General features: G+C 42.9%; 1 protein-coding gene across 3 annotated transcripts in view; it reads left to right on the forward strand.

Moving 5' to 3' along the window:
* The window catches only part of ednraa (endothelin receptor type Aa), a 92195-nt gene that overhangs the window by 13788 nt on the left and 62699 nt on the right, over positions 1–15708 (forward strand). For 2 of the 3 annotated variants that reach the window (XM_055646501.1, XM_055646483.1), the window contains exon 3: positions 5082–5280. The exons of the other annotated variant lie outside the window; for it this stretch is intronic. In XM_055646501.1, the coding sequence (XP_055502476.1) occupies positions 5082–5280 (199 nt within the window). The remainder of the gene's footprint in view (positions 1–5081; positions 5281–15708) is intronic. 3 annotated transcript variants of the gene reach the window in all.

The raw sequence follows: 15708 nt of genomic DNA on the forward strand, positions 1-15708 counted from the left end.
TTTCATTGAATTTCCAGTCTGTTCTGCTGAAAGAACCACCGGGAAAATGTCCTGCAAGCATCTGTTGAAACAAACAAATGGCTGACGAATTATGTTCAGTTGAACTGAGAGATAAATAACTTTGAGGTGGCATTGTCATGATGGAAATTTTTTTTGGCAAAGAATGAGTTGAACCAGAAAAGTATAGATAATTTCCTCATGATGGTATCTCACGCATGTGACATGATGGCACATATTGAAGCGATTTACTTAATTGCGTAGGCAATTAATTCCAAATGCGTTAGCACTTCCTAATAAGCAGAGTAAATGTTTGATACAAACATATTGAGCATATGTTCAAGCAAATAAATAATGTTTTGGTGAATGCTTGCAATGATAATTTAAATTGCCGCAATTTAAGGAAGACACTTGGAAAACAACAGTGAATATTTTAAGTAGGACACTTGGAAAACAACAACTCAACGGGTCAGACACGTTTCGGGTTGTGTCCCCATTTCAGACTGAAACGTCACCTAGCCATTCCCTCCACAGATGCTGTCTGACCCACTGTTCTTCCAGCACTTTGTGTTTTGCTCAGGATTCCAATATCTGCAGTTCCTTTTGTCTCCATCTAAATCAATAGTTTGACTGAGAGGACAAGCATTTCCAAGTTTGCTCATGACAAGAAAGTAAGTGAAAATATATTACAGTGAGGATGGCAAATGAATATAGATGAGTTGAATGACTAGATTACAACACGACAGATGGGTTGAAAAATTATATAATTCATATAATGAAGTGAAGATTCACTAGACTGGTTCCTGGGAGAATGGGACTGTCATTCAAGTAGAGATTGGGTATGCTAGTCCCCTTCTCTGTAATGTTGAGAAGAATGAGAGATGAAATCAATGAAGCATACACAATTATGCTCTGGCGCTGTAAATGGGCTGGCCCACATGGGCGACCTAATTGTCGAATTTAGAAGAGATTAGGAGAGTGAAAAAATGTCATGTTGAAAACCTCCATCGACTATGTAGAAGACCTCCTCCGATCTCCTGCGACCATATTGAAGACTAGCTTCGACTAGCTCCGACTAACTTCGGGAAAATTGGACACCGAATAGTGGAGAGTGAAGACTATCTCTTTCGACCTCCCTTCAACTATGATGAAGACTATTTACGACCACCTTCGACTACCTTCGACCGCCCTCGATTACCTAGGACCTACTACGACTAAACCTACGAGTAAAAAAAAGTATCGCTTTTTTCCCATGGCGACCTTTTTTTACTCGCGGGCATTTTTCAACATGTTGAAAAATACGCCGCGACCTAGCTGAGGCCTCGAGTGCACAGGGATTACTCTCGAGCATGAAGGAGAGTTACAATGACCTCCTAGGACCTCGTGTCGACCACGCTGCGAGTATGAGTCAAGGACGAAATCGCGGATTAGGTCGCCCAAGTGGGAAAGCCCCTTTAGGCAGCAACGCTACGACTATGCCATTGTGACACCTTCAGTGCCTAATATTTCTGAGCCCTCTTTCTTTATCACAACCCTCCTGAGTTTACCCGGATGGTCTTTGTGTTGCAAAATAGCTGTAGCATATTCAGTATTCTGTTGCTGCGAATGCATGAAGAAAATGACAGGTAGTGTAAAGATTGTTAACATTTTCATCTAGTGTTTGGTGCTCCATTCAGCTCATTTAATTTGGGTCTCGCAGCACAGAAGCAGAAGTCAGGGTGCCATGTCTATTAACTGACTGAGAAACAGATCAAAATTTTATGGGGAACTGGGAAACTAGAAAAGTGGAGGAGTTTTCCTTTCAAAGCCACGCATATTCAATTTGCATTAATACTTAACAAGGACCCCGACAGTCTTCTGAGGTGAGGCAGAGGTTCACTTGCACCTCCTCCAACCTCATCTACTGTATCCGCTGTTCCAGGTGCGGACTCCTATATATCAGCAAGACCAAGCGCAGGGTCACCGATCATTTCACTGAATATCTCCGCTCAGTCTGCCTAAACCTATCTGATCTCCCGGTTGCTAAACACTTTAACTCCCCCTCCCATTCCCACACTGACCATTCCATCCTGGGCCTCCTACATTGTCAGAGTGAGGCCCAGCACAGATTTTAGGAACAGCACCTCGTATTTCGCCTGGGCAGCTTACACCCCAGTGGTATGAACATTGACTTCTCTAACTTCAAGAAGCCCTTGCTTTTCCTCTCCTTCCATCCCTCTCACTTCCCAGTTCTCTGACCACTCTTACTGTCTCTGACTACATTTTATCTCTGTTTGCTTTGTTGCTGATGCCTTCTCCCAGTTTACACTTCCTTATCTATGTATCTCCCTCTCTCCTGACATCAGTCTGAAGAAGGGTTTCAACCCGAAACTTCACCCATTCCTTCTCTCCAAAGATGCTGCCTGTCCCACTGAGTTACTCCAGCATTTTCTGTCAATGTTCGGTTTAAACCAACATCTGCAGTTCTTTCCTACACATTAATACTGGGAATATACTTCAAATATAACACATAGAGCGCAAAGTGTTGAAGTAACTCTGTTTCAGGCAGCATCTCTGGATGACATGAATAAACAATGTTTTGGGTCAGGATCCTTCCTCTAACTCTCCTTCTTCAGACTCCAGTGTTTTGCGTTCTACACAAGATTCCAGCATCTGCAGTTTTTGCCTCTGGATTATAATTCATGTATAAAATACCAGAGGGATAATGGATGTATATATTTTAGGAAGTACAACTGCGTCCATTTATTAAATGTTTTGCATTTACTCCCTGCCAAGTGCAAAACCTACTTCTGCAAGTCCACACACCAACCCTTTATTGCCTTTCATTCACCCCAACTTTACCCTCCAGGCCAATGTGTTAACGACCTGTCGCACTTGCATGCGATTGCGTGCGTTTGGCGCGACCAACTGGAAGTCGCGCAAAGTTCACGCGTGACGTCATTTACGCATTAAAAGAGGGGGGGGGGGGGGTGCTGGCTGCTATTCCATGATCATCATGGAAGAGATGCAGATTGCATTGCTGCAACAGCAACAGAGACTTCTGTTAGTAGCAGCCCTCATGCTCACAAATCAGCTGTGCCTTCTCTCGACATTTGTTTGTGGAAAGTAGGCACTTCGGAGATTGATACAATGGATTAATTACATGATCCCATGTTCTCAGTGAGATAGTCCCCAATGCTATCCCATTCCTAGGCTCCATTCCCCACTGATCAACACTGAAAAGATTTGCTGAGAAACCTTGGCAGCAAGAAAAGGCTGAGAACAGAGTTCATGGAGTTTAAGTGAAAAGCAGTGATTTGCGCAAGAGGAAGTAGGACATCAAAGAGAATGAAGTTGGAGCAAATGTTGTTAGTACAGTTAAGTAAATAGAGTGGGTGGAGGACAGAGAACGCAGCACAGAGCTGTCGGGCTGTGCAGTCTGCTGATCCTGTGCTTCACATCCTGGGTAATCTGTTGCCAAATCTGGCCTGCTTCAATTACAAGCAAATACCCAAGGCAGAGAACAGTGGAGGTTGAGAGGCAGTTGGTGGATTCCATTTTCATCCTGTTACAAAATGTGCACACTGTCTGGGACATCAGACTCCAACTCTGCCCGTCATTTACCATTGCCAGATTTGTCAAATCCCATCAGCTTTCAGAATGATTTCTTCAATCCCACTTGCAGTGCTCTCAGTGATTAGTCAATCAAGTTGAGCTTATTGTCATATGCACAAGTGCGATGATGTACAGCTGCAGCAGCATCACATCACAGGTCATACACTTGGATATAGACATAGACACAGATATTAGTGCAAAACATAATTTAAAATAAAAACAAGGTTATGATACTACAAGAGGTGGACCATAGTGTTTTGTTGTCTAGATAGGATTAGGGTTGTGCAGGAACAATATCGTTTCAAGAACAATATAGTTGTAGGAGTGGTGCTGCTCCTGAACCTGGTGGTGTAGGACTTCAGGCTTGTGTACCTCCTGTCCGATGGTAGGAGTGAAAAGAGGGCATCACCTGGATGGTGGGAATGCTTGATTGTAGATGCCATCTTGAGGCATCATCTCGTGTAAATGTTTGGGAAGGAGGGGAGGTCTGTGTCCGTGAAAGACTGGGCTGACCCCCTACTCTCTGCAGCCTCTTGTGTTCCTGTGTGTTGTAATTCCTACACCAGGAATTGGTTACCAGTGTAACCAGTCAGTATACTTTCTACAGTACATCTCTGGAAAGTTTGTTATTTGGAAACGTACTGAACCGCTTTAACCTTCTAAGGACATAGAGGCATGTCATGCCTTCTTCATGACTACATCTGGGTGCTGGGCCTAGCACAGGTCATCGGAGATGTTAATGCCCAGAATTTGAAGCTTCTAACTCTCTCCACCACTGATCCGCCAAAGAACACTGGCATGTAGTCTCTCGACTACCCCTTTCTGAATAAACGTTTAGTTCTTCAGTCTTGTCGACACTGAGCAAGAGGTTGTTTTTATTGCACCACTCAACCTGGTGTTCTACTCCTCTCTGTCTTTCTTCCTATCTGTGACTCTGAGCTACACAAACTCATTAGAGGCAAAGATTAAGATGAATGAATGGTCACCGTTTTTCTCAGCATTGAGTCCAGAACTTGGCACTATAGGTTTAAGTTGAGAGGGGAAAGATTTACAAGAGAGCTGAGGAGCTATTTATTCACGTTGGATAGTGCGTTATTAAAACGAATTTCCAGAGGAAGCATTAGGGATGGGTAAAGTAATAACATTAAAAATACATTTTGACAAGTAGATGGATAGGAATTTATGTAATGGATATGGTCCAAATGTAGGCAAATGGAACAAGCTCAGTTTTAAAACCTGGTCAGGCTGGGCCAAAGAGTCTGTTGTTGTGATGCGTGTCTCCGTGACTCTATAACAGTGTTGGGCTGTGTTGGTGAACTGATCAAAGATCTTTGTTCCTATTTGTAACCTATCAATGCAATTGATGCTTAATGAATCACTTTTATACATATCTCATCTTTGGCCTTATTCTCTGTGTACAGGTTAGAGAGAATACAGTTTTAAATAATGCTTATGTAAATTTAACAGAGATTTCTGTGCTTATGAAACAGATACAGAGCTGTTGTCTCTTGGAGCCGTGTTCAGGGGATCGGAGTACCTCTATTGACTGCATTAGAGATCATCGGTATTTGGGTTCTCTCCATAATTTTGGCTGTTCCTGAGGCCATTGCCTTTGACTTACAACCGCTGACATATGGAAAAATGACGTTCAATGTATGTCTAGTTCTTCCAACAACAGACTTAAAGAAGGTAAGGAACAGCAACAAATATAGAAAAATCGTTATATATGACGAAAATAAGAAAAATGTCAAAATGTATTGATTTTTATCTGTTACTAGACTAAGTGGGATCCGTTGGGTCCCAGCATCACACGGGAGGGCTGGTCACCAACGCAATATTCCACCTCTCCACCAATTCCAATATTGCCTGCCAGTTTGGGGGGGGGGGGGGGGGGGGGGGGGGCTTTCTGTTGCGCTAGTATGGGTGTTGCGGGCCGAAGGTACTGGTTTCCAGAGGGCTAGTTTAGACATTGTGGGCCGAATGGATTCTTGGGCTGGCAGCCAACTGTTGCAACGATTTTAAAAGCCAAGGCAAACAATTGGGCTGCAGCAATCCGACAACCAAAATTCATTTTGTGAACACAAACTTGTTAAAAAGACAAGGCAAAGAATTGGGCAGCAGCCAGCCTACAACCAAAATTTATTTTGTGAACACAAACTTTTTAAAAAGGCGAGGCACTAACATTCTGAATAGCATTTTATTTTACACAATTATAGAATGGGAAAAAGGCTGAATTGAAATGTACAGGTGATTTGAAGAGAAATTATCACTGTAATAAAATTCAAGCCAGAAGACGTTGTGCATTCATATTAATTACCCTTGCATACTTCGTGGGGTAGTTTTGGTTTTACTTCTTGGTTGGAAAACCACGGATTCGTACTGCCTTCAGCAAGTAGTAAAATGGTCTGGAGACAAAACCAATTTTGCAGGTAAATCCTAGGTTTCTCAACATGTCATTGACATTGAATTGAGCCCTATTAATATGAAGATTTAATGACAATATTTAAATTTGCTTTTCATTTATAAGTACCAGCACACCTGAGTGCTTATTATTTTACGGTTGGTATGATAGTGAAATATGACCACTCTAAACTGTCGATGGGACAAAGATAATGTTTTATCTACATTCCATTTAGTTTTGCTTGACGTTTGTTTTGTATAAAGACATGTTGGAAAGTATTCATTTGGAAAAACAGCAAAACCCAATGGAATAAAAAACAAGGTCCCAGAAGTTCATCAGTATAGGGTGGATGGGAGCAGATCTGGAAGGTGCCATACTTATTGTAAGCCAAAGAAATTACTATAATATGTACCTGTAGTGATCGTGCAACAGAGGAAAATGCCCTAAGGCTATTCACACGAGGATTGTCAAACCACATTGGACACCAAGTCATATAAGAGAAACATTGGGGCAGGTGACCAAAAGGTGGGTTCAAGGAGGGTGTTCAATGGGGGGAGAGCAGTATGGAAATGGAAAGGTTTAGATTGGTAATTCTAGAGCCTAGAACCCGAAGCACAGTCTCCAAAGGACAACATTTCGAATCGGAGGACCACAGGTATCTTGGGATGGAAGGAGAGTAGAGATTTGAGGATGGAGAATGCATGAATTTACAACAACATGCATGTTAATTTCTAAATTGAGACAGTGTTTAACCATGGCCCATTGCAGGTTAGCAATGCTCATGAAACTTGTGCATCTGAGAGGCCAAGCTTAATGACATTCATTACTCATTCACTGGAACCATCTACAAAGAACAGCCTTACTACACCCAACACTCAAGATTTTCGACTCACTTACTGCAAATGTACCACACTGTCCTCTAGCAATAATAATTCATGCCAAAACCACGCAAAATATGAAACGCTGCTCGAAGCCATTGCTTAGCCGATGGTGAAATTTACCATTGACTCAGAAGAAGAAGACGATGATTAAAGCTAGGAATAATTAGGACAAAAGCAGTAGAGTTTTAGATGATCTCACTTAGATGATCTGATGGCATTTGGTATGTTTGCCATCATTGGTCAGAGCATTGAGCACGAGTCAGGAAGCCTTGATGCAGCTTTATAGGAATTTGGTGAGGCCGCAATTGGAGTATCGCATGCAATTTTGGTCACCCCATTACAGAGCGGTAGTAGAAGCTCTGGAAAGATTGGAGAGGAGCTTTGCCAGAATGATGCCTGGATTGGGGGTATTAGCTGCAAGGAGAGGTTGGACAGACTTGGCAGATAAGCGTTGGTCGTGGCATCACGTTCTGCACAGATATAGTGGGCCGAAGGGCCTGTTCCTGTGCTGTACTGTTCTATCTTCTATGTTTGGCTGCTCAGGCCGTGAACCACTCCCTGAAGTATTTCATCCATGTGGTGAAGTTGCATCTGATCCTTACCTGGTCGCCTTCAGTCTAAAGTTCTAAAGGGATCGGCATGAATACCAAACTGCTTGAGAATTTTACTTCCTTTTAAAGTAATCTTTTTTTAAATAGCTAAACTATTTCCCAGAATGTTATCTCTCAAATGACAAGGATCTCTGCAGTCTTTTTGATGTCAGCTGCACAACTTAAAATGTTTAACATAATGATTTGTTCGTTCACTGTACGAAATGTAGATTTTTTTACTTTCTTAAATTTGAACTGCTACGTGAAATAAATGTGCTTTTCCAGTGACTGCTGGCCTAACAACCCCTTAGCATATTTGATGGGACCATATCAAATGCTATTGAGCCTCAGTCTCCTCAGTTTAACCTTTCCAGTGCTTTAGGATCATCCTGCAGAGCAAAAATAACTCCAGGTTTTTTTTTCTTGCACAGCCAACCTCCTCCTCCTAACCCTTCTTCCAACTTCTGTGGCATGCTCCTGAACTTTGGTGTCACTCAACTTGATAACGTCCGTTCAGGTCTCTTTCCTCCTTGTATCTTGACGTTGCGTCGCCCCAAAACCCCATACCCACACCTTTGACTTTTCCGCTCCACAAAGTCTAAACTTGCAACACAACAGCAAGGAAATATTCATTTTGAAACAATAATGCTCAAATGTCTGTGAAATCATGAAAGAAGGGATCACATATGTCCATCGTAGAGTCATGCAGCTATATAGAAACAGATTTTCCGCCCTATTCACCCATGCAAACCAAGTTGCAAAACCAAAATAGTCCAACTTGCCTGTTTTTGACCCATATCCCTCCAAGCATTTCCTATCCATATACATTGGGTGAGGCCACATTTGGAGTACAGTGTTCAGTTTTAGCCACCCTGCTATAGCAAGGATGTCATTAAACTGGAAAGAGTGCAGAGATTTACAAGGATGTTGCCAGGACCTGAGGGGCTGAAAAATAAGGAGAGGTTGGGCGGACTAGAACTTTATTCCTTGGAGTGCAGAAGGCTGGGGATGATCTTGTAGAGATATATAAAATCATGAGGGGAATAGATATGATAAATGCATAGTCTTTGCCTTAGGTTGGGGAATGAAAATCCAGAAGACATGGGTTTAAGATGAGAGGAGCAAGATTTAATGTGAATCTGAGGGGCATATTTTTTCACTTAGAGGGTGGTAGATATGTGGAACAAGCTGCTAGAGGAGGTAGTTAAAGGAGGTACCATAACAATATTTAAAAGACTTGCACATGTACATGGAAAGGAAGGTTTTAGAGGCATATGGGGCAAACATGCACTAATTAAACTAGCCTGGATGGGGCATCTTGGTTTGCGTGGCAGTGTGAACTGTAAGGAGGATGCTATGAGAATGCAAGGAGACTTGGACAGGTTGGGGGAGTGGGCAGATGCATTGCAGATTAAGTTTATTGCAGATAAATGTGAGGTTATCCACTTTGGTAGCAAAAACGGTGCCCGAGTGAGACCACACCTGGATATTGTGTGCAGTTTTGGTCCCCTAATTTGAGGAAGGACATTCTTGCTATTGAGAAAGTGCAGCGTAGGTTTACAAAGTTAATTCCTGGAAGGGCTTGTACACTCTGGAGTTTAGAAGGATGAGAGGGCATCTCATTGAAACATATAAGATTGTTAAGGGTTTGGACATGCTGGAGGCAGGAAGCATGTTCCTGATGTTGGGGGAGTCCAGAACCAGGGGCCACAGTTTAAGAATAAGGAGTAAGCCATTTAGAATGGAGACGAGGAAACACTTTTTCTCACAGTCAGTGGCGAGTCTGTGGAATTCTCTGCCTCGCAGGGCGGTGGAGGCAGGTTCTCTGGATGCTTTCAAGAGAGAGCTAGATGGGGCTCTTAAAAATAGCGGAGTCGGGGGATATGGGGAGAAGGCAGGAACAGGGTACTGATTGGGGATGATCAGCCATGATCACATTGAATGTTGGTGCTGGCTCAAAGGGCTGAATTACCTACTCCTGCACCTATTGTCTATTGTCAAGTTGGGCCGAAGGCCCTGTTTTCATACTCTATGACATTATGACTGCAGCCTGTTGCAGTCCCACCTCCAAGCCATGCCCAGGTTTAATTCATTAGCTCTCTACCTAGTTCCTACTCATCTGTCCTCATGCCCTCTCTGAATTCACTTTCCACCTGAGACTCCAGTGTACTCTGTTGGTTCCATTCCAGATAAACAGCCAACCATCGATTTCTTATTTGGCCTTCCAAGAGTCAAGAGTCAATTTAATTGTCATTTTGACCCCTGGAGGTCCAAACGAAATGCCGTTTCTGCAGCCATACATTACACACAAATAGACCCCAGACACAACATAATTACATTTTACATAAACATCCATCACATAGCTGTGATGGAAGGCCAAAAAAACTTTTCTCTCCCCTGCACTCCCCCCCCCCCCCCGATGTCAGAGTCAAAGTCAAAGCCCCCGGCTGGCGATGGCGATTGTCCCGCGGCTATTGAAGCCACGCCGGGTGGTGCGAGGTCGCACACCGGGTCTTGGTGTTGGAGCCCCCGGTGTGCGCTCGCAAAGTCCCCCGCGGCCATTCCAGCCGCGCGGGGCAGTGGTGTCAGGCCCCGCTCCAGGAGCTCTTCAACCCCGCAACTCGGGCGGGAGAATTCGCCGTTGCAGGAGCCCCGAAAAGCGGTCTCCCTCCAGGGATCCGCGGGCTCCCGGTGCCGCCGTCCGCAGACCCGCAGTAGCAGCCTCCGACTCAGCAGCAGCGGCAGCAGCAGCAGCAGCACTCCTCCACCGCTCCACCCGCTCCGGTCTCAGCCAGCTCCGCGACGGCAACGGTGAGTCGGCACCAGAGTCCCCGGCTTCTTCCCGTTGGAGGCCGCTCCTCGTTGCGGCCTCAACGACAACTGAGACCCGACGAGAAAAGGTCGGGTCTCCAGTGCAGGGAGAGATTCAAAAGGTTCCCCCCCCCTCCCACCCCACCCCCATCCCCCCACACACACACCCCAACATAAAATAACAAAAACCACATAAAAACAGACAGAAAATAATAAAAACGCGGACAGGCTGCAGAGGCCGCTGCTGGCTAGAGCCGCGCCGCCTACCGTTCCACAAGCAGACCCTATTATTGGCTCCTTGTCCTTTTGAAGAATACCATTGCCACGCCTCTATCCTGATACATCTATGTGATCTATCTTTTTCAGAATAACCTCCCTCTTTCCTTAATACTCTTGTGACTGTGATGATCCATTATTCCTCGATCACACTATAGGTTTTAACATGGGCATCAGTGTGTGAGAAGGTCACCAAACTGGTATTCATCATGGAGAAGATGTTGATCGATATTTTCCTCTATTGTTTGAAGAGATTTCCCCTCTTGCAGTCAAAGGCTCACCGTTTCTGGTGCTTGGATGTGTTGCTTTATATCATTGGGTCCAGGTAGAAAAGTGCCCGGGTCATGTTCTAATGTGAAGGAGTAATTTTATTCTATCAAAAATATATCTCTGCAGTGTGTCATAATTCCTCAAGCAGGAAAAAAGTGTGCATGAAGCTTTCTGAAGCCATGAAAACCATTGATTTTATGAGCTGCGGTCAGCATCAGAGCATGCACTCACAACAAAATAACTTGAACTGGAACAGTTTGATGGGAAAGATTAACAGTGTGTATTTCTGCTTGTCCTCTCTTGTAATATATCTGAGTTGTCTTCCTTAAGGTGTACCTTGGTCTTCCATTTATTTTGCGCCTAGATTTGACTATTCCAGCATACATCGTTCATTTTCCGTCCTTCATGCTCATAAGTCTTTCAATTACTACTCACACACCAAATCCCATTTGCTTATTGTCTGTATTTTCATTGATCTACTTTGGCTCCTGGTTTACCAATACTTTAATTTTAATGTTTTTACCTTTGTTTCCCAAACCTGTTAATGACTTGGACCTTGTCACTGTAACCACCTCAAGCTCCTCTGCCCTCTGATATTTATTTCATCCCTGACAGTCAAGTCAAGTTTATTTGTCACATACACATACGAGATGTGCAGTGAAATGAAAGTGGCAATGCTCACGGACTTTTGTGCAAAAGACAAACAACAAAACAACCAAACAAATTATAAACACAATCATAACACACATATTCTTTTACATAATAAATAATGGAAGGAAAAACGTTCAGTAGAGTTAGTCCCTGGTGAGATGGGCGTTTACAGTCCGAATTGCCTCTGGGAAGAAACTCCTTCTCAACCTCTCCGTTCTCACCGCATGGCAACGGAGGCGTTTGCCTGACCGTAGCAGCTGGAACAGTCCGTTGCAGGGGTGGAAGGGGTCTCCCATGATTTTATTTGCTCTGGAGTTGCACCTCCTGTTGTATAGTTCCTGCAGGGGGGCGAGTGAAGTTCCCATAGTGCGTTCGGCCAAACGCACTATTCTCTGCAGAGCCTTGCTCCCGGACAAGATGCTTTCCACCGCCGCTGCGTAGAAGCACTGGAGGATCCTCGGAGACACTCTGAATTTCCTCAATTGCCTGAGGTGGTAAAGGCGCTGCCTTGCCTTACTCACGAGTGCTGAGGCGTGTGATGCCCATGTCATATCCTCGGAGATGTGGACTCCCAGATATTTAAAACAGTTCACCCTATCCACAGGATCCCCATTTATTGTATTGTATATCTTTATTGTCATTTCCTGAGTATTCGCATACCCAGAGGAAACAAAAAAAACGTTGCTCAACCAGTGTCCATTCAGTGTGCATGAAAAAATAAATAGAAATAAAAAATACATGTATCATGAACAAATTTAACACTCTACTAAACATTCAACAGCCGTTCCGATTTATCTTCAATGGAGTGTACGTCCTCGGATGATGTGCCCTCCTAAAGTCCATGATCAGCTCCTTTGTTTTTTTGATGTTCAAGAGGAGGCTGTTATCCTGGCACCAGAGTGCTAGATCAGCCACCTCCTCCCGGTAGGCCTTCTCATTGTTGTCTGAGATCAGGCCCACCACCACAGTGTCCACCACCAATATAAATTCCCCACCTCTAGTGTCTTTACCTCAAGGTGTCACGGCCTTAAATTCTGCAAAATTTAGTCCTTCAATTTTATTTTGACATTGCACCTCTCCTACCTTCTTTAAGATATCCTTTAAAACCTACCTTTCTGATCAAACCTTTGATTGCTTTTTTTATCCTTGGGTGGCATGTTATCAAATGTGGTTTGATAATGCTGCTGTTTGCTGATACGTTAAAATAAAAAGTTAACTTGTTCTTGGGAATGTCAGTTATTCCTATAGAATATTTCAACAACTAGTTGAAATAGTGTAATCATTTCATTTCTGGACTGAATCATAAAATTGTTAAATTGTTTTCCTTTGATATTTATCAAGTTAATGGGCCTGTCCCACTTAGGCGACTTTTTAAGCAACTGCAGGAGACTATGCAGTTGCCACATGGTCGCCACATGTTCGCGGGTGGTTGCCGGGGAGTCGCCTTCATGGTCGTGAGGAGTTCCCACATTCTGGGAACTAGTCAGGGCCTCATTATTGTCGCCGCAAATTTTTCAACATGTTGAAAAATTAGCGGTGACTAGAATGAAGCCGCCATGGAGAGTAGCGAGAATTCTCGTGCCGTAGGTGGGTCGCCAGGAGGTCCTAGTGGGTTGCCAGGAGGTCGAAGGTTCTCGTAGATTCACGAGGGTTGTAGCCGGTATTGACTGGTAAATTGGCTCATTAGGGGGAAAAAAACGTTAGCAGTAGTTTTCAGAATCAAGGATAACCGACCGGTAATGTTAATGTCCGCCGAGCTTTACAGCCGTGTATCTCTGGCTTCTGAAAAGTTGACTCCGCACCTTCTCCCTCCTCCACCCTCCCCCCCCCCCCCTCTTTTAAAGGATTTACCGTACACTGTGATTTAGCCGTCTTAATTACAGCGTAAATATGGCGATGAACTTCCTGTTCATCGCTATTTTTATGTCAGCAAATATATCGACGTTGTCACCGAAGAGGTTCAGGTCAGTGCTCCGCTCGTTTTTCTTCTTGGTTATGGTGTGTGTCTGTATAACCTTGGCTTTGCACCATGTGAATTTCACTCAGACAGCGCTCCTGGTGCAGAGAGAGTCAAGAAAGAGCATTAAGTTTCAAAATTAAGACATAAATTAAATTTATTAAATAGGGGCGTCTGCTCAATTTTTTTTTATCCTTTCATCTATTTGTTTCACCATAGTTGTCCCTTATAAAAATCATGTCCGAATAAGTTTTATCATGGTTAAGTCTTCATGTAGGACATTGACAAATGTTACGCACTTGGCAGAGAATAAAAAGCAAAAATGATTTTTTTTTTTAAAAGATAAATATGTAAAGAATGTTCTGCTAATATGCAATGACCAAACAACAGATTTGAGTGTAGAAATTGAAGAAAAAAACCCACTTCATTCTGGATACACACGCTGTTGGAGAAAACTACATCACTTTTAAAACTTGTTAATTCATTGAAGTAAATTATACATTTCAATTGTTTGAATAATTGGTATCAAGGAAATAAAATGACAATTATTTTAAGTAGCATAAAGGGAGACATTAGACCATTTCCCACATAAAAGTCAATAAAAATACACAACCATAGCTTAAATTGCATAGATTTGTTTGATTTTCAGCTTTAGATAATAGAAAGTCAATTTTCACATTACTAATTTGCAAAAATGAAAATGTCATTGTAATTTAAAAAAATTCAACTGCCATTTCCCATGTCAATCTTGTGCCCTAACATGAATTTTACAGACCAGCTGTACCTTCTGAGCATTGCAAGCAAACTTGGATAACATTGTCTTGGAGTCCCTGTTGATGGTAAGCTGAACACACTGGTCTCACTCCAGCAGCAACGGCCCAGGAGACCACACATCTCCAAACATTTATGCAGCCTTCACACCCGTGTCCTTCCCACTCTTCCATTCCCCCCCCCCCACCCCCTCATGAAACGTCGGCAGTATTCCTAATTTCTCTTCCAGAAAGAGTGCTATTGTCTTCGAACTTCAAGGTTTCAAGGTCAGTTTATTGTCACATGTCCCAGTTAAGGTACATTGAAATTTGAGTTACCTTCCAGAAGGGGCTGATATTCTAAACGTCCTTCCAGAAAGGGTGCTATTGTTTCAGTCTCTTCCAGAAAAGGTGCCCGTGTTCATAATCTCACATCCAGTAAGAGAGCCTCTGTGATTGATCACTGCAGTCAATGCCAGCAAATTCCCAATTCCCAGTTTCTCCACCTTCAAATCCCCACTCCCTACACCCCACTGAGCACCCCACCCCTTCGGTGTCTCCCTCTCTTCTAGCCTCGGGGAAGTAAAATCACTGCAAAACAGAAATTGCTGAAGAAACTCAGCGGGCCAGGCAACATGTGGAGGAAATTGTGGAGACATTTTGGGTGGGGACCTTCTTCAGACTAATATGCAAATGTACAATTCCCAGCCAGTTTGCATTTTGATGTAGTGAGGCATTGACCAAAACAGTCATTGACTCATCCCATCTATGCCCTCACAGCAGAAATAAATAGCAACAATGGCTATAATGAAGGCAAGTGTATCACAGAGCCGAGAGGGAATCGGATAAATATTTGGGAAACCAGAGTGAAACAGATTATGGAATTGATATAGTTTGGCCTGTTGCAATCTGGAAATAATACTAAACTATTTTCCTCTAGCAAAATGTTTGATGATGCTATGAACATAAACTCATGAATGATGCATGACTTTGTGATTTATGCAGCAGTACACATGTGTTTATGATTGTTACACTTACTGTCTCTTCCCAGATACTAATTGTTATTTAAAAGACTGGGGTCTTTCATGGGTCTGTTTGGCATTGAAATATCTTCTTTCTGTTCCACATCATTTGGTTGGCTTCTTCTGATTTTAATAATTAAAATATGTTTTTACCTCACAAATAAATAATTACTCATGTATTGAGTCCAGAAGGCATATGTAATGGAATATAATTTCTTTGACATAAGCACAAAAAACAGAATTGTGCTTGCTGGGAATATTAATTTGTCCTCTGTGTTTTTGATGGGGATCTATCAGAAAGGATTAAATTGGTTACATGAGAAATATAGTACAGAAAATAACTTTCATCACACATTATTATGGAAAAGTTTGCAACGAATCATTTGTAATGGTGGTTACAACCTGCACTTTTAAACAATAATAAAATAGTGGCATTTTTATTGATCCAAAGCAAAATGGTTTGCCTCTGTAGCCTAAACTGATCAAATTATAATTTCTCCAATTCAAGC

The sequence above is a fragment of the Leucoraja erinacea genome, chromosome 1, assembly GCF_028641065.1.
Source record: "Leucoraja erinacea ecotype New England chromosome 1, Leri_hhj_1, whole genome shotgun sequence".
NCBI lineage: Eukaryota > Metazoa > Chordata > Chondrichthyes > Rajiformes > Rajidae > Leucoraja > Leucoraja erinaceus.